Source organism: Colias croceus, chromosome 30 (assembly GCF_905220415.1).
Source record: "Colias croceus chromosome 30, ilColCroc2.1".
In the NCBI taxonomy this organism is placed as follows: Eukaryota; Metazoa; Arthropoda; class Insecta; order Lepidoptera; family Pieridae; genus Colias; species Colias croceus.
Window position 1 is genome coordinate 4,541,844 of NC_059566.1, and position 24,181 is coordinate 4,566,024.

The following is a 24,181-nucleotide window of genomic DNA, read 5'->3' on the forward strand; positions in this document are numbered from 1 at the left end:
GCACTGTCTATTTTCAGTGATGATATTAATTTATTTACTTCTTTAGAATCAGTGTTTGTGACAACCATTGAGTGAACCGGTCCTGTGAGGTGAGAAGCTTCCCGTGCCAGATCTTTTTCGTTCCTTTTCAGGTTATGAAGAATTGCTTCTGCAAGCTTACTACCAACTGTTGTAAAATATTGGTTAACAGTGTTTAAAGATTCCAACGGTGTGCTATGACAGTTTAAAAGTTCAGATGATAGTTCTCTCTTAGCGTTTAGAAAGCAGTATTCTTTTATGACACTCCACGATTCTTTGATATTTCCCAAACTCCGTTCTAATTTATTTCTAAAATAGTCTTTTTTAAGTTTTTTAATTATCTTAGAGCAAATATTTCTATACCTAGTATAATTATCCTTCAGAATCTCATCACTTGGATTTTTTTTAACTTTAATGTGCATTTTGTCCCGTTTTCTTATACACTTTATAATACCTCTCGTAATCCACGGTTTAATTGGTGCTTTTCTTTTTGAAATAGTAATAGTAGAAGAACTGTCTGCGATTATTGTTTGTAATTTGGATATCAGCAACTCAGTAGCAATATTAGTATCTTTGACCTGGTAAAGATCATTCCAATTAATTTTCTGAATCAGTTTTTGGGCTTTATCATAATCAATACGTGTAATTTTTTTATTTAATTCAAGTTTTGTAACATTTGTTTTCGATATAAATAAAAGAATGGGACAATGATCCGTAAACGGTGGAAAGATGAATGTTTCCATTTTTTTTTTTGATTTAACCATGAAATGATCAAGGCAGGTGTTAGATCGTGTTGGCTTGTCAATACATTGTAACAGTCCATGTGAGGCGGTTAAGTTTAAGTAGTCAGTAGAAAATCTGTTATTAGCGTTGGGCATGATATTTATATTAATATCTCCTGTTAAGATAACTGTCTCTGAGTTAATGGTTCGTAATAACAGGTCAAGTGATTCTAGGTAAATGGAAGCATTCTGAAAACACGGGGGTCTGTAAGAGCATATCAGAGATATCGATGGGTTAATTTGTACTAGGAGGTAGTTACCCTCTTCGAAGTTAGGTTCCATGACTACGGCGGGGATCTCATCTCTAACAAATACCATAACACCATCGTTTTGGTTAAAACTTTTTTGTGTGTAAAATAAATTATAGTTATTAATATTAGGAAGCACTGAGTCACTATTTATCCAACATTCTGTACAAACAATAATGTCAATTTTAACATTGAGACTACTGATAAAAACTAAAAATTCGTCCAAGTTGCGATGTATACTTCTTATGTTTATCGTTATTATACACAATGAATCAAATATATTATGTGGAAGAATAGTTTTAAGCAGACTTGTATTGTCTAACAAAGTACATTTGATATCATTCGAGTAGTCAATGTCGTTTATGATATTTAAATTATTACGATCGAATTATGTTTATGTAGGTATTCGGTTCAGTTTTATATGAGACATAAAATATAAGAGGAACGTTATTAAAATATACGCAATATTTATTTCGCCACTTATACATTTGAAATATTATGTGATGCCATAATATAATAAAATTCAATCCGCCCATACAGACTAGTTTTGCATTATTAACAGTTATGAATTCACATGAATATTTTGATAGTACAACAGAACTATATAGGTAGATAATTTCATTGTATTCCACGCAATTGCAAGTCAAAAGTAATTTAGTTGTAGTTACGTAAGTGTGTAATAAATTAATAATACTATAATCACCCGTTGCATATACATTCACGGAACAGAACATAAACAAAATAATAATATACTTACATATTTGTCTTTCAGAGGTTGACTCAATATTATAGTTATAGCCACCACACAAAGATGAACTTACATTTTTTATTATCACATACGCGTACGTTACGCAGAGGGTAGTTGTGCACTGAGTATTATTATGAGCTTGTAGTGTTTGTAATATTGTAAGTTTGTGAATAATGGGAATTGAATGACTTTTACAAATAATATAGATTGTAAAAAATTTTTTTATGATAATATTATATGTAAATTTAGTAACATAATATAAGTAAGTAATCTTCCTTATCGTACATAGGTTTAAACTAAGATTAATTATATAATGTAAACATAAGCAAAACAAGTGTAGAAAATAATAATATGATATCAGGATTAGTCATATCTGACTGGAGAGATTTTTCAGGTCGTCCTCAGATTCGATTTTTATAAGTGGAAAGCCTTCTTGCTTACGCATATATACTTTCCCTTTTGAAATCCAACAGTAGTTATAGTTGTTTTGTTTTCCAAAATCTCTAGCCAGAAAGTAAATCTTTTTCATTTTTTGTGTTAGATTCTCGGATATGTAAACCGGACGTGGTTGTCCCTCAATTTGAAGGTGATTCGTGTTAAGTTTATTGTTGGCATTGTCCTTGTTAAATTTCTTTATTCCATACAGGATGTTTTCTTTGAGTAATGTGGTGTTTAATTGGGCTATTATAGGTTTATTTGTTGAATTTTTGGATGGAATACGGAATATGTCAGATATATCGGATTTCTGAATGTCAATTTTTAGCGCCTTCCCAGTATTAATAGCAATTTGTACCAAGTCATTTTTTGATTCTTGTGGCTTCATAGGAATATTGCGAATTTCTACACTTGTATTCCGAAGTTGTTTTTCTAAGTTTTCAATTTTTGTTTCAAGCATTTGCGTGACGCAACGGTATTCTTTATATCCCTGTTCCAAAACGCCTATTTTATTATGTATTTCATCATATTTTTCAGAGAAGAACTCAACAGATTGTTTAAGTTCAGCTAAATTTGTGGTCAAATAATCGACGCTGGCTTGTATAAGTGACAGCTTTTTGTCCTGTTGCGATTTGAAACTATTCATTAAATCAGAGATTTCCGATTTCAGATTTCCAAACATTTCCGTCATGTCGCGCCGCAGCGTACCAAGATCGTCCTCTCTTTTACGTTTTTGACGTTTGGTAATACCGTATGAAGTTTGTTCATTGCTTGGGTCCGAATCATATCGCTCTGTCCCTGTCTGTCCAGTTGAAGCTTCGGATGTACTAGCCGCATCGAGTTGCGGTGGTGTTCGTTTAACAAACGGCATTACTCACTCCGTCAGGTACCAGGACAACAGCGATGGAAGAAGTAGATCACGCGATATAGTTTACTCGCTCACTTGCCGCGACGAAGTACATACGCTATGTCCGACTCTTTTACTCTTATACGGTTGCACTGACACTGACACACTCTGAAGTTTATGAAACCCTAGTATGAAAGTTCGTATTTATTTTATAATTTTAATTAAATTCACCAATTAATCTATTTATTTATTAACACACGATATCTCAAATACGTCTGCACTGTACAGAAGTCCGCGGAAAGAGGAACTTTGAAGATAATATTTAGATAAATACAATTTTATTAATTAATGTTTAATGCGGTACTAAAATTAGTTGTTCCGTTTAATTTTCCGACAACATGGAGTAATTAACTTGAAAAATCCCTGAATTTATGATTACAGAATGTTTTTACCGAGATCATTTTTAAGTAAGGACCAACTAAATGTATACACTGTTGTTGTTTTTTTTTTGTATTGTTTATATTTTTATTTTGTTTTTCTATGTGTGTTGGATTAAATGTATTTTCTTTCTTTCTAAATCATTCATTCATTCACTCACTCACCGGTATCTCGGGCTCCGGTTGGGGCTCCACAGCTTGCACCTCGACTTGGGGCTCCGGTTCGGGCTCCCGGGCCTCCGGTATCGCTGACATGAGCTCATCGCCCGTCGTCGTGTCTTTTGTCACGTAGTTTGACGGGAATATGCCGGTTCTAGAATATTTTTTAATACATAAGTATTTCGTGCATTTAAAAAATATCGTAAGTAATTGTTTTTTTCTTACAATTCATTCAGTCACTTATAATGATGCTAAAACTGACAGACTGACAGTAAAAAAAAACTTTATTAAAGGCGTAAAATACTTAATAAAAATATTTTTTAAGTCATTTAATCATTTATTCAAGTATAAACCTTTGTAGTTACTCCGACACTGCCGGAAAAAATCGATTTCTTTTCATTCATTCCAAATAACCTTAATTGGCGATTTATATATAATTAATGCTTTTTCTCTTACTTTAATATTTCAGAAGTCTGTATGAGTTTTAAGTATTTGGCTCCCTTGCAACAGATAATAATTGTACAAGTGAGTTTTTTCTTTTACTTGTTCTATTTATGTTCGCCGTGAGACGTAGAGGAAACAATTGTAAATGTTATTATTGTTTATGTCATTCATTTATGTATACTCCTGTAATTGTTTCTGTTGGATCTCCAAATAAATAAATAATTTCATTCATTCACTCACCTGATATACGATACCGGACCTGACAGTATTTTATGGTTTTTATAAAAAAATCTCATTCACTCAGTCAACTAAAGCCAAACCCACTGAAAAGCACTAAAATTGTACGAACGAATGAACGAAAGACTTTCATTCATTCATCAACTGCTGAAATTATGTCTTTATTTTTTTCTGTATTCACTCATCTAATTGTAGCGACATTAACTCTGAAGAGCATAATATAAACAACTTTCCGACATCATCCATCGGGGCCTTAACTTAGTCGAGTGGACTGGTTATCCCTTTTTCGATGGAGGAATTCCACCTTCATTTCACATGATGCCAACTTGTAGAGAACTTTCTTTCTTTCACTCATTCTCTCTCACTCACTCACTAACTCACCGCACGCCAATCCTGCCGGTCCACCAGTCCCCATCTCTCCGTATCACCTCTATTCTCTCTCCGGCCTCGAATGTTAAATCCCCGGGTTCAGTTGAAGCGTATGGATACGCGGCTATGTAGAAGTCTCCGCCTTCTAGAGAGAGAGAAGGTTTAATAAAAAAAATGTGTGCGTGTACTAGTGTATACACTATACACGTAAGAAGTGAAACTTCTTTATCCTTACTTTTCAAAAAATAATTTACCATATGCAACTTTACAGAAATAAACACGCGTGGTAGGGATAAGAAAAAGATGGCGCGTAACGGAAAAATGTTACACTAATTTTTTATCCAACCCCGATAAAGTAGTTTCACTTCAACAAAATTATTAAATAACATATTCAATATTACACTTTTTAAAATCAGTTCAAGAAAGAATAATATTTTTTTTATTTAAAGTCGGTTAAAATTAATCTCACCAACTGCAGGCATGGCTCCGCCCAAATCGCTTGCTATTTCCGGCTCTGGCACTTCCGCTATACCTGTAAGTTTTTTATCGAATGAATGGTTTTTATTCAGAGAAAGTTTATTTACCAATATAACTACCTACCTCTTAAATAACTAAGCTTAAGCTAAGTTTTTAACCGACTTCAAAAAAAGGAGGAGGTTATCAATTCGGCCGGTATATTTTTTTTTTTTTATGTATGTACACCGATTACTCCGAGGTTTTTCTGAACCGATTTACGTGATTCTTCTTTTGTTCGATGCGGGATGGTGTCGAATTGGTCCCATAAAAATTTTATTCGGATAGGCCCAGTAGTTTTTATTTTATGAGCATTTTTGTCTGTAGGTATTTGTAAATTTTGCAAGTGCAAGTTTGAAGTCGGTTGTTTTTAACGCAGTTATCACTTGTTTATGTAGTGATGGTAACGATAAATTCTTTAATACCGACGCATTTTATCTGTTTCATCATGGAGAAAGATGGCGTGAGTTTAAATTTGTGATAGTAAAAAAAATTAAATTAATGATAATATAATTGTTACAAAATAATACGTAATTATTTGCTGTCGCAGTTGCCCATGATTTTTTTTAACAATTTTATGTGGTTGTGAAGTAAATGTAATAATGATAATGAAGAAATACTATAACGGATTTAAAAATTATTTTCACTGTTCCAAAATCATAAAAAAATGATCGTGTTGGCAAAAACACATAAAATTTAAGTTCTTGTTATTAATAAAATATCCACCTACCCTCCAATTGTGTCTTATTTTCCACAGGCTCTAATGTTTCTGTGTACACAGAGGGCGCAGTTGTCAAATCTTCCACGTAAGACTCCGGGAACCAGCCGGTTCGACCTGGTATAATAATACATAAATTATTAAATTAATGTATAAGTACTATAATATTATAAAGCTGAAGAATTTGTTTGTTTGAACGCGCTAATCTCGGGAACTACTGGTCCGATTTAAAAAATCTTTCGGTGTTAGATAGCTCATTTATCGAGGAAGGTTATAGGGTATATAATTATCATCACGGTACGACCAACAGGAGTGGAGCCACGGGGGTGAAACCGCGCGGAGCAACTAGTATATAAGGTATTAATTTGTAAATTTTTGCATGCCATTTAAAATGGCAGTATATGCGATAAAAAAATTTTGTGTAACACCCTTATGAACCATATATGAGCAAATAAATATATTTGAATTTGAAGGTTACCCTTATATACATACACTAGCTGTCCCGGCAAACGTTATTCTGCCTTACCCTTCATCATTTAGGGGTATGAAAAATAGAATTTAGCCAATTCTCAGACCTACCCGATATGCACACATTTTGTGTTCATTCATGAGAATCGGTCCAGCCGTTTTGGAGGAGTATGGTAACTAACATTGTGACAGGGGAATTTTATATATAAGATATAGAGGAAAATGAGGTAAATTTCTGTATTTAACAAATGTTATTTATTCAAATATAGTAATTTTTATGTTTACATAACACTATTTTAATACATTAATTAACTAAAAAAAGTTTTAAAACTCATAACGTGACATTTGAAATAGACGCGGAAGATTTTTCGAGCAAATTTTTCAAATAAAGAATCTAAATTCATTTAATTACAGAAAAATTAAAACCACATGAATGAGCATACATTTTATTACTTCTCTAATTCATTCACTCAGTCGTTCATTCTTTACTTTAACGTAATAATTGAAAATGAAATTAAATCAATAAATAGATAAATAATTTAACATTATCCAACCTCTAGCGGAGCCCCATTTCCATCCGGGCTCTGCGACACCCCGCGGGGCTTCGGCTTCGAATACCTTAAAAATAATACATGAATAAAATTAAATTTTCTTAGTAAGTATTGTAAATATAATAGCTAGCTCTCTGCACGCGACATCGCTTGTATAATCTTTGAACATGATGAACTGATTAAAAAATTTATTAACACGCTAATAGCCTGTATTTGTATGTAACCGACTCCTTTAGACTCGATTTTGACTTCAAACGGACAGATTTAATTCAAACTTTGTACAATTATCACGGATCGGTGACAATATAGTATCTTAATCTTATTACAGAGTATTTTTGTATTTTTAGCATTTTAGTTATATTTATTTCACCAACAAAAAGCTACATACTATGTGTGTATCATCTATGCTTGTCTCAGGGACTACTGGTCCGATTTGAAAAATTCTTTCGCTATTAGATAGCCCATTTATCGAGGAAGGCTATAGGCTATATATCATCAAGCTAAGACTAATAGGAGTAGAGAAATGCGGGTAAAACCGCGGGGCACAGCTAGTGTTATTATAATTATACAATTTATATTATAATTAATCTCACCAAATCTCCCGGCTGTAAGCTCATCTCGTCAACAGTTCTCGCGGCGAATTCGTACACGCACCGCCATCTTGGATTCGCTTGTGACGTCACCGCTTCCGTTGCTGTTACATGTATGGGAGATATTTCTATTTATTTTATGAAATTAGTAGCATGCATACTTAGGAAGATAATTTAATAAAAAAATATTTAATTCGTAAAGAAGAAAATAAATATGTCAATTTGTATATTACAATAATTCGGATAATTATTGGAATTCGGGTTTTTATTACCTATAATATATAATATGTATACTCTTTTATTACAACAGAATTCCTCATATGAACAGTTTAGTAGTGCTAAATTTAAAAAATCTGTAAAAAGCATATTAGTTCAGAGAGCCTATTACAGCATTAAGGAATATATGGAAGATAAAAACCCATGGAGGGTTGTCACGTAAAAACCACAGGACAGTTCTTTGGCATATTATGATAATATACAGTTACATATTTTGTAATTAAATTGTAATAGTAACATGATTAAAAAGAGCAACTATGGAGTTTCTTGCCGGTTCTTCTCCATAGATACTGCTTTCCGAATCGGTGGTAATTGTTAAAAATATGTAAAAATATGACGTTTCAAAAGTGCTTCTCGAAGAAGTCTAATGAATAAATAAATGTTTGAGTTTGAATTTATGTACGCGTACCTGAGGGCCGTATTATGTGAGGTATGTATCTCAACTATTTCATCACTCCTATATGTGTGTGCGTGTATGCAGATGTATGTGTTTGTATATACACGTATATTTATTCACACGTTACTGCACGTTTGTTTGATTTATATGAACTGTCGTATCACTTATTATTTTTGCGTTTTTTCATATGGCGACTTAGCACGATATTTCAGATGTGAAAATGTATCATACGTTTATGTCTTCGTGTACTTAGTTTAGTTTCCCCAAATTTTAAATGTATTATTTTATACTTTTTCAATAAAGATTTTTATACTTATACTTCTGTTTATTTTTGTGTATATGTATAATATCGGCAAATCTTTATTAAAGATTTGATGTCATAAATTGCTAAATGATACACTTGGGTTGATATTTTCTTTAATTTCAAGCCACTCGGGCTTGTTTTTTATTATCTATACTAATATTATAAAGCTGAAGAGTTTGTTTGTTTGAACGCGCTAATCTTGGGAACTACTGGGTCCTTAGACAAAGTAACAATTACAAAACGATAACGAAGTTAGAAATCGCAAAAATGTATGGGATTGACATTAGATAGACCACGTGATCTAACGCGGCGTATATCAATCCCATACATTTTTGCCTTTTCTAACTTCGTTATCGTTTTTTAATTGTTACTTTGTCTACAGGCTCTGGTCCGATAAGAAAAATTCTTTTTGTGTTAGATAGCTCAATTATCGAGGAAGGTTATAGGCTATATATCATCACGCTACGACTAACAGGAGCGGAGCAATGCGGGTGAAATCGCGGCGAATCGTTAGTAAATTATAAATTTACGGTCTTACTAATAAAATGTTACCCATTCGCTGTTCAATGGATTAGTTATTGCAATAACCTGTCTTATTTTTATGATTGACGTTTCATGTGAGCAAGAGCAGGACACAGCTATGGTAGAAAATGGTTGAAATTTATACATTGTTTAACTTTTTATTAGTAAGGCCGTTATAATATTGTCTGTCTGTAAAACTCACCAGTAGTGGGTTCAGCGTCACCCCAATCAGCAGTGGCCGGTGCTGCCCATGCTTCTTCATTCGTACCCCATGCTGCGTCTGCGCATATTTGTTTATTTATTTTAAAACACTATATTGTATCGCCTATATAATCTAAATGTAAGAAATAACACGCGAAGCCGGGTTCAATATTAGTTTGAAATGTAAGAATGTACTGCGATTCTACATAACTAACTAATTGATGTAGGTAGTTGATAACAAATCGCAGCAAGTCAACGACTATTAGCAAAGTGAGGGTAGTTGGGTCGAACGTCGTATAAACAACGTCCGAGCCATTATAGTATTCAACAGCTAAGCATGTTCGGACAGGAAATAGTGACAACTATTCATCCACAAAAATAATAAAAAAAGTTACGTCTAACATAAACATATAAAACAATTTTGCATCACACGTGAAGAGCCGGTCCAATATCTATGTTTTTTTTTTCAAAAATTTCATAAATTAGGAAATTTTAACAACTTCACGCGTTGACAGTTCGCACAAATAAAACACTTGTCTCATCCATTGAGATAATATTGCTACGTATGGAGGAGACACCACGAACATAATCTGTGCGCAATTTTTTTTGCTCTAAGTTTTAAAAATTATTATTTAGTTAGGTGAACCGATGAAAGTTATTCCTTTGCACTTTTCCGTATTATTTGTATTATTTGTGTAATATCGTAACACACACGAAGGCATATTTGATGCGTTTCACTTTTAAACAAAATAAAAAATGAGCGTGCAGTTACGCCATATGGCGTATGTTGAGCGGAACATAAGTGATGTAGGCGGTGTCGTCTCCATATGTATATCTCAATGGTCTCATCAGCCTGTAGTCAAAGTAAGTTATGTTTCGCTCTTTCTAAATTTATATATTTTTTTCATTTCATACAGCTACCACACAACGCTACACCAAATCATCATCATTCATTCATTCATCATCAATCATCATTAATTCATCATCAATCATCACTCATTTTCTCACCAGATCATAGTAGTAACTTAAATGAATACACCAGATAAAGCACGCAGCATCCCTCGGTACTCACTTTGCTTTTTCTCTTATAACTGCGATCCTAATCTAATTTTTCCAAAGTCACTCATACACTAAGAACCTCTCTCACTAAGTTAGTCACCAAACGATCAACTAATCACTAAATCGGTAACTCACTCATTCACTAATTACAAACTCACTCACTAACTAACTAACCAACTCACCAGAACCCCACGCAGCTTCAGCAGGTGCAGTGCTCCTACTAGCTTCGTATTCGCTTCGCTTCGCTTCATACAACTGCCAAACGGCGCTACACTTTTCGATGAGTTGTTCCACGTTCGCTGATAGATCGGCGAGTTGTTGTTTGTTCGTTTCAAGGTCGGAACGCTTGGAATCGACTATTGCTTTCGCTGCTTCGACCTTGTGGAGAAATAAGTGAAAATAGTGGTAATTATTTGGTGTTTAAACCAATTTATATGGGAAAAGAATTCATAAAGATATTTTTTTTTATTTCAGACGCATTTTTTTTTAATTAAAATTGTACAGGGCTATTTCCGTCATCACTTTTATTTTAATAGCGTAATACGTTTAGATCATTTTTAAACAATATAAAAATTACCATTACTATCAAATACCAATTCTTTAGTCATCCAAATTATAAATAATTAAATTTTTACTGTAGTGTTTAAATTATAAAATTTTAATTGCTTTTTTTTAACTTAATATATACATTATATGAGTGCTAACCAAATTCAATTAAGGGCGGATTTTTCAATCCTTGGTTAAAATTGATCCGTCCAATAAAGTATTACACGAACATTTTAAAATGTCACCTGTAAACTGTCACATACGGACAATTAGAATACATTTTTGAAATGGTAGATTAATACGTTATTCGATGAATAAGTTTTAACCAAGGATTGAAAAATCAGCCCTTAAAAAGTTATTATTGTTTTTACAAAATAATATCAAATGGAAATATAAAACTCACCTTTTCACGAAGTTGTTTCAATGTAACCTCCATCATGCTCAATTTTCCATCTTCACCGGCGCCTTCTGATGCTTTCGCCTAAATAAATAAATAAAAGAAATAATATTATTTAAAACGAGGAAAATACATTAAAAATGGTGTGATATGGGATTAAAATTTGTTTAAATTATTCTTTACTAGCTTACCGCCCGCGGCTTCGCCCGCTTTGTTTAAAACCTAATAAATTATATACTAAAAACCTTCCTCTTGAATCACTCTATTTATTAAAAAAAACGCATCAAAATCCGTTGCGTAGTTTTAAAGATTTAAGAATACAAAGGGACATAGGGACAGAGAAAGCGACTATGTTTTATACTATGTAGTGATTGTGAGAATCAAAATTTCAAAAAATATCGCGCCAAATTCATATTCTTTTATCTCTAAATAAAATAATATATTTTAAAAATACACATAAAACATTTTTCATATTACAGTTTCTCTTAAAAACAGTCTGACATTTTCAATAATTAATTGTTACGAAAACAAATTTCAATATACCTTCAAATATTTTTTTTTAAATTTCAATTTCAAATCAAAAATAATTAGAAATTTTTTAAATCTGATTTGAATTTGAATTCAAATTTGATTTTTTTAAATTCAAATTCAAATTTGAATTTGATTTACCTTAGCGTCCAAATCAGCTTTCTCTTTGTTCAACGCAATTTGCTTCGCGTTCAATTCCTTCACTCTAGCCTTAAGTTGTTGCATTTCGGACATATTTGCGTCTCTGTCTGACCTGTGAAATAAAATTTGAATTTGAATTCAATGAATGAATGAACGACTGAATGAATGAAACACCATATACACATATTTAAGGCGGTTCAATCTATACTAATGTTATAAAGCTGAAGAGTTTGTTTGTTTGAACTAATCTCGGGAACTACTGGTCCGATTTGATAAATTCTTTCAGTGTTAGATAGTTCATGTATCGAGGATGGCTATAGGCTATATATTATCACGCTAAGACCAACAGGAGCGGTGCCAAGCGGGTGAAACCGCGAAGCGTATATACATTATGTAATTGTGAAAATTTTGTATGCCAATTATTTGGCAAATTGTGTGGACTTTTTATTTAAATGATGTGATCTTCTGTATTACCACAAAATAATATAGTCTAGTGTACAGTGTAGTGTACAGTTTAGTGCACAGTGTAGTGTATAGTGTAGTGTACTATGTCCTGTCACCATACTACTTACCGCATAGCGTCTATAGTGCACTTGGCTGTGGCCAAGTTCCCGGCTCTGTTACTTGTTGTGTGTGAGTGGTGTGTGAGTAGTGTAATGTACAGTGAAGTGTACAGTGTAGTGTATAGTGTAGTGTACTATATCATTGCACACTATAGGGTGGCCGTACACAGACAGCTTCAAACAGTTAAGATCGACGGCTTGAAGCCGCGACCGCGCGGTGAACTAAAGAAGTGAACTAAAGCATTCGCTGCCGTACACGGACTGCTCGAGCAGTCGCGACCGCTTTAAGCATTTGTAGCGACAGCTCGAGCAGTCAACGACCGACCGCTCTTACTACTTACCGCATAGCGTCTATAGTGCACTTGGCTGTGGCCAAGTTCCCGGCTCTGTTACTTGTTGTGTGTGAGTGGTGTGTGAGTAGTGTAATGTACAGTGAAGTGTACAGTGTAGTGTATAGTGTAGTGTACTATATCATTGCACACTATAGGGTGGCCGTACACAGACAGCTTCAAACAGTTAAGATCGACGGCTTGAAGCCGCGACCGCGCGGTGAACTAAAGAAGTGAACTAAAGCATTCGCTGCCGTACACGGACTGCTCGAGCAGTCGCGACCGCTTTAAGCATTTGTAGCGACAGCTCGAGCAGTCAACGACCGACCGCTCTTACTACTTACCGCATAGCGTCTATAGTGCACTTGGCTGTGGCCAAGTTCCCGGCTCTGTTACTTGTTGTGTGTGAGTGGTGTGTGAGTAGTGTAATGTACAGTGAAGTGTACAGTGTAGTGTATAGTGTAGTGTACTATATCATTGCACACTATAGGGTGGCCGTACACAGACAGCTTCAAACAGTTAAGATCGACGGCTTGAAGCCGCGACCGCGCGGTGAACTAAAGAAGTGAACTAAAGCATTCGCTGCCGTACACGGACTGCTCGAGCAGTCGCGACCGCTTTAAGCATTTGTAGCGACAGCTCGAGCAGTCAACGACCGACCGCTCTTACTACTTACCGCATAGCGTCTATAGTGCACTTGGCTGTGGCCAAGTTCCCGGCTCTTTTACTTGTAGTTTAGTGTAAATTGTATTGTATAGTGTAGTGTATTGTATAGTGTATAGTGTAGTGTACTATTGTAAGGTTTTCTAATTATAATTATTATTTTATCAACTATAGATTATTAATAATTTCATATTTTTATAATTCAATATTAATTGTTTAATCAACTGGCAACACTGATGGCCGCTTCGTGGCGCGCGGCATTCAAAACGACAGTTGAGACTTAGCGCTCGAAGTGTTCGGTTGTACTTAAGTTTTGTTACCGATATTTTCAAGAAATATAGTCTTTGTGAGTTTGAATATTGGAGTTTAATTACAACCCTCGACAACCAGTGCAGTGTTACAAGGGGAATTCTTACACTATGTCATGTCACCATACTACTTACCGCATAGCGTCTATAGTGCACTTGGCTGTAGCCACTGCAGTTCGAGTCTCCCTTATACCCTTGGCCAAGTTCCCAGCTCTGTTACTTGTAGTGTATAGTGTAGTGTACTATGTCATGTAACTACTACTTACCGCATAGCGTCTATAGTGCACTTGGCTGTAGCTACTGCAGTGCGAGTCTCCCTTATATCCTTGGCCAAGTTCCCGGCTCTGTTACTTGTAGTGTATAGTGTAGTGTACTATGTCATGTCACCATACTACTTACCGCATAGCGTCTATAGTGCACTTGGCGGTGGCCAAGTTCCCGGCTCTGTTACCTACTTGTAGTTTAGTGTATATTCAATATTGTATTGTATAGTGTATAGTGTAGTGTACTATGTCATGTCACCATACTACTTACCGCATAGCGTCTATAGTGCACTTGGCGGTGGCCAAGTTCCCGGCACTGTCACCTATTGTGTGTATGTATATTGTATTGTATAGTGTAGTGTACTATGTCATGTCACCATACTACTTACCGCATAGCGTCTATAGTGCACTTGGCGGTGGCCAAGTTCCCGGCACTGTCACCTATTGTGTGTATGTATATTGTATTGTATAGTGTAGTGTACTATGTCATGTCACCATACTACTTACCGCATAGCGTCTATAGTGCACTTGGCGGTGGCCAAGTTCCCGGCACTGTCACCTATTGTGTGTATGTATATTGTATTGTATAGTGTAGTGTACTATGTCATGTCACCATACTACTTACCGCATAGCGTCTATAGTGCACTTGGCGGTGGCCAAGTTCCCGGCACTGTCACCTATTGTGTGTATGTATATTGTATTGTATAGTGTAGTGTACTATGTCATGTCACCATACTACTTACCGCATAGCGTCTATAGTGCACTTGGCGGTGGCCAAGTTCCCGGCACTGTCACCTATTGTGTGTATGTATATTGTATTGTATAGTGTAGTGTACTATGTCATGTCACCATACTACTTACCGCATAGCGTCTATAGTGCACTTGGCGGTGGCCAAGTTCCCGGCACTGTCACCTATTGTGTGTATGTATATTGTATTGTATAGTGTAGTGTACTATGTCATGTCACCATACTACTTACCGCATAGCGTCTATAGTGCACTTGGCGGTGGCCAAGTTCCCGGCACTGTCACCTATTGTGTGTATGTATATTGTATTGTATAGTGTAGTGTACTATGTCATGTCACCATACTACTTACCGCATAGCGTCTATAGTGCACTTGGCGGTGGCCAAGTTCCCGGCACTGTCACCTATTGTGTGTATGTATATTGTATTGTATAGTGTAGTGTACTATGTCATGTCACCATACTACTTACCGCATAGCGTCTATAGTGCACTTGGCGGTGGCCAAGTTCCCGGCACTGTCACCTATTGTGTGTATGTATATTGTATTGTATAGTGTAGTGTACTATGTCATGTCACCATACTACTTACCGCATAGCGTCTATAGTGCACTTGGCTGTAGCCACTGCAGTGCGAGTCTCCCTTATATCCTTGGCCAAGTTCCCAGCTCTGAGGTTGACTGCGCCAAGTTCGCCGGAAAGCGCTTGGCTGCGAGCTTTCAGACTGAGCACTTTGCTTTGCTCCTCTGTACGGAGTGATTCTAGTTCCCGCGTTCTGGGGGAGGGGGGATTAAATAAGTAAAATGATGGAAATGGTATTAAACCGAACAATTAAATCAAGTGAAACGCATTGAAATCAAATCAACAATTGAGACAAGCGAAAAAAAAAAACGGCGTGTGTCACTCGGGGAGTGGTGCGGTTGCGCTATTGCATGCTATGCCTTCAAGCCACACCTCCGCCCGTCCCCGTGGGGAGCGTGAGGTTTTTTCGTTACGAAATTTCTCGATTCGGTCCCCGCGCTCAAGGCCCGCGATAGAAGCTATGCAATAGCTTAAAAGCATTTATATTCGACGCCGAAACCGCATCAAACATTCTTCATTTACTTTGGAAGGTAACCCTACGTCCATTTAATTAGATTGGCCCTTGATTGAATACAAGTCAATACATTTAAATTCGATTCGATTCAAATGAAATCGAACGAGATGAAATTAATTATTTATTTCACACACTATCGCACATCAATTTAAATCTTATCAAATGGAATACAAGGAAATTAAGTCAATCAAATATACAGGGTGTCCCACTATTGGTACACTAAGCGCGAAGGGACTTTTAGTTTTGCATACACTGATCACGTAAAAAATACTTAAACAACAAAATTACGCCAAAATTTTTTTGCTAAATTTTTCCTTCAAATTCATGTCTAGCTTCTAGAAGCCGGCATATACCGCTTTGCTAATGTGAGCATTTTGTTTATGAAAACATAATCTTAAACGATAGCTCATATACGGGTGGCAAAGTTGAGCGGCTTGTTATGGGTGTACACATAGAGTTTTAAGAATTCATCTATTTGAAAAAAAATGCGTCTGGAATTTTATAAGTATTTTTTACGTACTCAGTCAAAACTATAAACTCATTTAGGCTTAGTATACCAACGGTGGGACACCCTGTATAGAGACATAAAATTATCTTAATTATTGTGATGTATAAAATTTCATAATATTAACAATACAGAATATTTCTTTTAACTCTATAACATGCAACAATGCAGCAATGCTCACCTCTTCTTCTCCCACTCCAATTGACATTGTCTTTCCATCTCTTTTCTAGCCGCTTCACGTTTTTCCTGAAAAATGTTTTAACCTATATAAATGGGAATTTCTAATCGGGGAAAGCTTTATTTATTTATTTATATAAAACCATTTCTACCGATGACTGACTGACTTTTCTGACTTTTGATTGATAGACTATAGATGACTGATATAGATTACATTTGAAAGCTGGTGCTTTCCGCTAAATCTCATTTAAAATTTACTGATATTTTGCCAGCGGTTTATTTTTTGTTAAAATAATATTTTATTCTAATCACTAACCTGTTCTTCTTTCTGTTTCCTCAGCAACTCTTCTTGTTCCTTCTTCTGCGCTTCGAGTCGCATCTTCTCTTTCTTCTCTGCTTCTTCTCTCTCTTTCCGTTCTCTTTCCGCCTGTTAGAAGAGTTAGTAAGAAAATGTTTGATACAAAAAAGGATACATTTCCTTTAAAGAAAACCGTATCTCAATTAGTTGCAAAATTGGACGTTGTACATTGGGTAATATCTTATAAAAAAGAGTGTGTGTACTTATGTACACGCGTAAGAAGTTATACTTCTATACAACTTGAACATAGTTATCAATTTTCATACCACCTAGAACTAACTTCATGCTGTTAAATTTAGGTGTAGGTGTGCGCGCGCATCGTAAAAATTCACTCTCATCATTTTTCTCCATCGCGCCAAAAGAAGTATAACTTCAAAAAACTCACAAACAGACACACAAATATATTTTTTTAATGTTTAATATCACAATAAATCATTTGAATTTGAATTTTCTTATAACTCTGTGATCCTATATTATTACACTATCTGCTCTTATGACTATTCCTAAACATGCTTTAGCAGATAAACCTAGAAGTGTACTATAAAACCCACATTCAAAAAAAATGTGTGCGTGTACTACTGTACACACGTAAGAAGTGAAACTTCTTTATGACTTTATTTTTCAAAAATAATTTACAATATGCAACTTTACAGAAATACGTCGAATCACGCGTGGTAGGGATAAGAGGCGAGAGAGTTAGGGATGGCGCGTAACGGAAAAATGTCACGCGTAACGAAAAAATGTTACACTAAATTGTTTTTCCAACCCCGATAAAGAAGTTTCACTTCAAAAATATTTTGTAACAATGTTTTATAAGTAACTCCAGATATAAAGAAATTTAGCTGAGAATATTGCTACAATTTCAACAAAATAATAAATATCATTCAATACGGTTTACTCTTTCTTGAGTGATAACAGCTATATTAATTGTATAATTTAAGTTTTTCTTTTATCAAAATAAATACCTCATAAAGCATTGTTATAAAACCTAAAACTAAAAAGACCTAATATTTAGAAATTAATGATTTTAACGGATTTTAAACGCGATTTATTCATTACATTATTATCCCGACGTATCGCACACTTTGAAGCGAGCATGGTCACGGAGGTAATAATATAATGAATATACCGTGTTGAAATCCATTAAAATAATTAATTTTTAAAGAAAATACCAAGACCTAGTAAATGTTTCGTGCTTCAAACGTAAATGAAACCTTAGAGCTAACGCGCACGAGCAACTTTTGTCTCGTTCACTATTGAGTCTCTCCCATCAACTGTATGGGGAGTTGCGTCGCTACGTGCGCGCACTTTCTTACTAGCACATACAGTTGATGGGAGAGACTCAATAGTGAACGAGACAAAAGTTGCTCGTGCGCGCTAGCTCTAAATAAATCTATGTGCAACTAGCCCAAATGTGACACTACAATTTATGTAGTTATACTTTTACACATTATTTTTAATTCATGTTTAGTTTTTATACAACTTTCAAGTATTATTAACAAATATCGAATACCTTTTGACTATTTATTTATATATTTGACTAGCTTTCTGCCCGCGGCTTCTCCCGTTTAGTCTTAAAAGTAATCTATACTAATATTATAAAGCTGAAGAGTTTGTTTGTTTGAACGCGCTTATCACAGGAACATGTCCGATTTGAAAAATTATTTCGGTGTTAGATAGCCAATTTATCGAGGAAGGCTATAAGGCTATATATCATCACGCTAAGACCAAAAGGAGCGGAGCCAAGCGGGTAAAACCGCGAAGCGCAGCTAGTAAGTTATATATTAAAACCTTCCTCTTGAATCACTCTATCTATTAAAAAAACTGCATCAAAATCCATTGCGTAGTTTTAAAGATTTAAGCATATATAGGGACAGAGAATGCGACTTTGTTTTATACTGTGTAGTGATTTTATAAACTAAACATGAATTAAACGTATGATAGTGTTATATTAAATCTACGTCCAAACGTTCACCTCTTCCTCCTGAATGCAAAAAATTTAAACAGATCTTGAATAAAACACGATTTATATACCTTATGTTTGGTTACTTATAAAAAAGTCACGTTAATTAAAAACAAAATGCAGAAAAAAAAATTATTCACTCTTATTATCTCTTCTTACGAAAAGATGGATATTAGATACGACATTTTTTCCTGAAAATCATGAAATAATTGTACATTATTATTGCACTTATGTGCACAGCTCCACAATGTAACTTTTCTTTTCTCTTTTTTTCGATATTTTTTATACCTTACCATCACATATTTCATCTTACACTGTGCATATACCAATATTTTTATGTAGAATACCAAATATACCATCATACATCAAAACCACACATCTTTTACCATCTCTTCTCAACTCTTACCAACTCTTCTTAACGCATATTTATTTTCTACTTACATTTCACTTCAGCGTTACAATTACACAATACAATCTCTCATAATTCCTCCCATCTTTTACCACATTTCCATCTTCTATCATCTCTTACCTTCTCCTTCATCTGTACATCAGCCAATTGCGACCGTCTTCTCTCCAACTCCGCCTGTCCTCTCGCCAAGTTCTCTTTCCTTCTCTCTTCGTATGATTTAGCGCTTGTGTTACTTGTGACTGAATCACGTCTAAAAGTTAAATAGAATTAGATTTATTACTGACTAGCTTTCCACCCGCGGCATCGCCCGCACAGTCAAAGAAAAACCCGCATAGTTCCCATTCCCGTGGGATTTCCGGGATTGCCTCATTTTCCCGGGATAAAAAGTAGCCTATGTCCTTTCTCGGGTATCAAAATATCTCCATACCAAATTTCATGCAAATTGGTTCAGTAGTTAAGGCGTGATTGAGTAACAGACAGACAGAGTTACTTTCGCAATTATAATATTAGTATGGATTTTCCGGGATATAACTTGGGAAATGTATATAATAAAATATGTATGTATATATATATATATAAATACCAACTTGGGCACTAAGTTGATCCAGCCCGACTGCCGTGCATTCCTGACTCCACCTTTTCCCCCTTATTACTCGACTCCGGTTGCATAGATCTTGCCCGGAGTGACAACGGCGCAAATATTTGGGCGACGTTGCCAAACGTATTCATAGAGAAATTGATATACTGAACATTTTTATTGCTAAGATCTTGAACTGAATCGACTCCGTAACGGCCGAAATTCAGAAACCCATAAACACTTGTTGGCTCCGTTTTATATACCAAATCCAAAGTCGTATGTTGATCAGATCCATTTATATTATCAAAATTACAGCTTTATTTGATCCGACAAAACGAAACTGTATATTAAGTAACGTAGATTAATTTTTCGTTAACACTACAGTATTTGTTGGCTCCGTACACAAACATATTACAGTTAGGTAATGTTCCATACATTGCTAAATCCGCCTAGACTAGACGAACTCGACTCCGTAACGGTTCAAATTTTGAAATGCTCAAACACTTCTTGACTCCGTTTTATATACCAAATCATAAGTCGTATGTTGATCTGTTCCATTTATAATATGCACTTGCATGACATTGACATGGGGATATGAAATTAGGGCTAGCAAAAAATCTCCTAAGTTTTATGGAAGTTGAAGAAGTCGACCGTAATTCAATTGAAACTTATAGAAAACGTTGTGAAACTAAAAATTCGGAACCCTAAAAAGATAGATATTTGGACGAACCTTTCGTCATACAGTGACGGTGATAATTCTCAAGTGTATGCATCCTACAAATAACAACCTACCTCTTGAATCATCAGTAAATATCAAGATAATTATCATAATATTTATTGACGTGTAGCGTTCGCCTATGCCCTGATTCTGATATCAATCTGATAAAATAATTAAAATGTTAGATTTAGGTCAAACAAATGACGACTCATATTCCTGCACAAATTATCCATTACGGAGTAAATATGAGTGTACGCAGATCGCCAACACGTTTAACCAGCAGTGGTGCAGTGGGTACTGCCGGTGGATCGCATCCCGATCTATCGAAGCTAAGTTCGTTTTCTACGAGTTCTACGCCAACTGATACTCAAATTACTTACAGAAAACGGAAACAACCGCTAGAACAAGATTGCAGATTTAGTGATGATATGAAGGATATTCGGTCGGAGTTGAGCCGTATTAGTACATTACTTGAAAAATATGTATGCTCAAATGAACAAATAGTAAACAAAATTCATGAAAACATTTCTGAGGTAAAAACACAAATTACCGAAATTAAATCGTCCAACGAACAATCCTTGAATTTAATTCGCCAAAATACGAATCAAATCAATGAAATTAAGTCATCAGCATGTATGATAATTACTGAACAAAACATATTGAAGAGTACTATTTCTCAATTAGAATCCCAGATAAACTAGGGTGAGAGTAAAATAAAATCACTGGAATTAAATCTTGATCATAATAAACTTCATATAATTTAAAACTTAATCAAGGAACTACGGGACAGAAAGAGCCGCGAAAAAAATGTAATTTTTACTGGTTTCCCAGAATCGACATCTTATAACTCAAAGGAGAGGAAATCTAAAGACAACTACGAAATTTTAAAAAATTACCTCACTAATAAGTTCAGACCTACCGAAGCCAGTAAAAAAATATATACCTAATTATAAATAACCTTAATTCAAACTGTAGTACAGGTCTTGATGGTATTACTACAAAAGCAATTAAATGCATCAAAGAACAAGTAGATAACTGCGTTAAAAACAACCGACTTCAAACTTGCACTTGCAACATTTACAAATACTGACAAAAATGCCCATAAAATATAAACTACTGGGCCTATCCGAATAAAATTTTTATGGGACCAATTCGACACCATCCCGCATCGAACAAAAAAGAATCACGTAAATCAGTTCAGAAACCTCGGAGTAATCGGTGTACATACATAAAAAAAAACATACCGGCCGAATTGATAACCTCCTCCTTTATTTTGAAGTCGGTTAAAAATTAAATCATACCTTAAGCGACTGTTTTAATCAAGCCATAAGTCAAAGACGTTTACCGGACTCGTTAAAAATAGCGAAGGTAACTCCTATCTATAAGAGTGGCTCAAAATTTGAACCTGGTAACTATAGGCCAATTTCGGTTTTGCCAGTATTGTCAAAAATATTGGAGAAGATTTTACACACGAGATTAGAAAAATATTTAGACTCATTTAATTTTATTTCAGTGCGTCAATACGGATTTAAGCCAAAAAGTAACACTCTGTCAGCGACTATGGACCTAACTATTAAAATAAAACAGAACATTGACGCAAACAATATAGTTTTGTGAGTGTTTATTGAACTACAAAAGGCCTTTGATACCGTTTCTCACGAACTTTTAATAAAGAAATTAGCATCCATTAACATTAATGGTAAAGCACTAGATATGCTGAAATCATATTTAAAAAATCGATCACGAATAGTTAAAATAGATAACCATGATAGCATTCCCTTACCAATTACATGTGGCATAGCACAAGGTTCGATTCTAGGCCCATTGCTTTTTTTAATTTATATTAATAATTTACAAGATTTAAAGCTAAATGGTCACCTAACACTTTATGCGGATGACACCTGTCTGTTTTATTTTGGTCCCTCTATACATGACATGATAGTGCAAGCACAAAATGATTAAAATAAATTAAATAAATAAATGCAATCTACTAAAAATAAATATATCTAAATTCAAAGCTCATAACAAAATTATTCCACCACACGCTCCACTTAAAATTAACGGTGTTGTATTAGAACATAAAACCCACGAGAAATGCCTAGGTTTGCGAATCGACAGCTCTCTAAAATGAAATCATCACATCGACCACCTAAAAAATAAATTATCAGCACTTCTGAGATCTCTGCGTAATATTACTTCTTGCATTCCTCATAAATTACGCCACACCATCTACAACACGTTAGTAAAGCCGCACCTAATGTATTTAATAGAAGTATGGGGGAGTGCTTACAAAAATAAATTAACGCCACTCCAAATTTTACAAAATAAAATCATTAAAACTATCTTTTACTATCCCTTTTTAACTAAAAAAAATCTACGACGACACTAAAATAATGAATTTAAAACAATTATACTTTTATAATACGTGTATGTTCATCCGCAAAGCGCTACATAAAAACATAAATACAAATACTATAATCTCAACATCAAATCGCCACTATCCTAATAAACGAGCTAGCTATCTTGCCCTCCCGAAGATCCGAACAAATTATGTAAGGCGAACGGCAACATACGTTTCTAATTTCTATAACGGGAATAAATGTCTTTAAACCTTCAAAAGGCTAAGGCCGCAAGCGACCAATGGCTGAGCTCGGTGGGCCCTGATTGGCTCATTTGAATCGGATCAACAAGAGCTAAAACGCAAAAAAGGTGGATTTGTATAAAAAGCTTGTAATTATTATTATTACTGATGGTGACACTTGTGGCTCCGTTCGGATCCACATACGGACGGTGGTGTGGCAATGGATCCACAAATACCAACCGGATCAACAAGTGAAAACGGATCAAATAATTACTAACTATATGGCACGTTTGATCAACATAGTGCCCATGGAGATATCTATATATATATATATATATATATATATATATAAATACCAACTTGGGCACTAAGTTGATCCAGCCTGACTGCCGTGCATTGCCGACTCCACCTTTTCCCCGATATTACTCGACTCCGGTTGCATAGATCTTGCCCGGAGTGGCAACGGCGCAAACTTTTGGGCGATGTTGCCAAACGTATTCATGGAGAAATTGTTATACTCAACATTTTTATTGCTAAGATCTTGAACTGAATCGACTCCGTAACGGCCGAAATTCAGAAACCCATAAACACTTGTTGGCTCCGTTTTATATACCAAATCCAAAGTCGTATGTTGATCATTATCATTTATATTATCAAAATTACAGCTTTATTTGATCCGACAAAACGAAACTGTATATTAAGTAACGTAGATTAATTTTTTGTAAACTCTACAGTATTTGTTGGCTCCGTACACAAACATATTATAGTTAGGTAATGTTCCATACATTGCTAAATCCGCCTAGACTAGACGAACTCGACTTCGTAACGGTTCAAGTTTTGAAATGCTCAAATACTTCTTGACTCCGTTTTATATACCAAATCATAAGTCGTATGTTGATCTGTTCCATTTATATGCACTTGCATGACATTGACATGGGGATATGAAATTAGGGCTACCAAAAAATCTCCTGAGTTTTATGGAAGTTGAAGAAGTC

At 35.0% G+C, this 24,181-nt stretch overlaps 1 protein-coding gene across 4 annotated transcripts in view; it reads right to left on the reverse strand.

Moving 5' to 3' along the window:
* Positions 1-24,181, reverse strand: part of LOC123704598 (intersectin-1-like) — a 52,290-nt gene that overhangs the window by 13,368 nt on the left and 14,741 nt on the right. For 3 of the 4 annotated variants that reach the window (XM_045652992.1, XM_045652995.1, XM_045652990.1), the window contains exons 9-23: positions 19,431-19,560; positions 18,914-18,922; positions 16,897-17,007; positions 16,585-16,649; positions 15,395-15,577; positions 11,936-12,047; positions 11,273-11,350; positions 10,506-10,701; positions 9,266-9,343; positions 7,568-7,668; positions 6,978-7,041; positions 5,968-6,072; positions 5,194-5,256; positions 4,737-4,869; positions 3,681-3,828 (exon numbers count right to left, since the gene is read on the reverse strand). In XM_045652992.1, coding sequence (XP_045508948.1) covers positions 3,681-3,828; positions 4,737-4,869; positions 5,194-5,256; positions 5,968-6,072; positions 6,978-7,041; positions 7,568-7,668; positions 9,266-9,343; positions 10,506-10,701; positions 11,273-11,350; positions 11,936-12,047; positions 15,395-15,577; positions 16,585-16,649; positions 16,897-17,007; positions 18,914-18,922; positions 19,431-19,560 — 1,576 coding nt within the window. The remainder of the gene's footprint in view (positions 1-3,680; positions 3,829-4,736; positions 4,870-5,193; positions 5,257-5,967; positions 6,073-6,977; positions 7,042-7,567; positions 7,669-9,265; positions 9,344-10,505; positions 10,702-11,272; positions 11,351-11,935; positions 12,048-15,394; positions 15,578-16,584; positions 16,650-16,896; positions 17,008-18,913; positions 18,923-19,430; positions 19,561-24,181) is intronic. The other variant, XM_045652991.1, reaches the window with a different exon arrangement.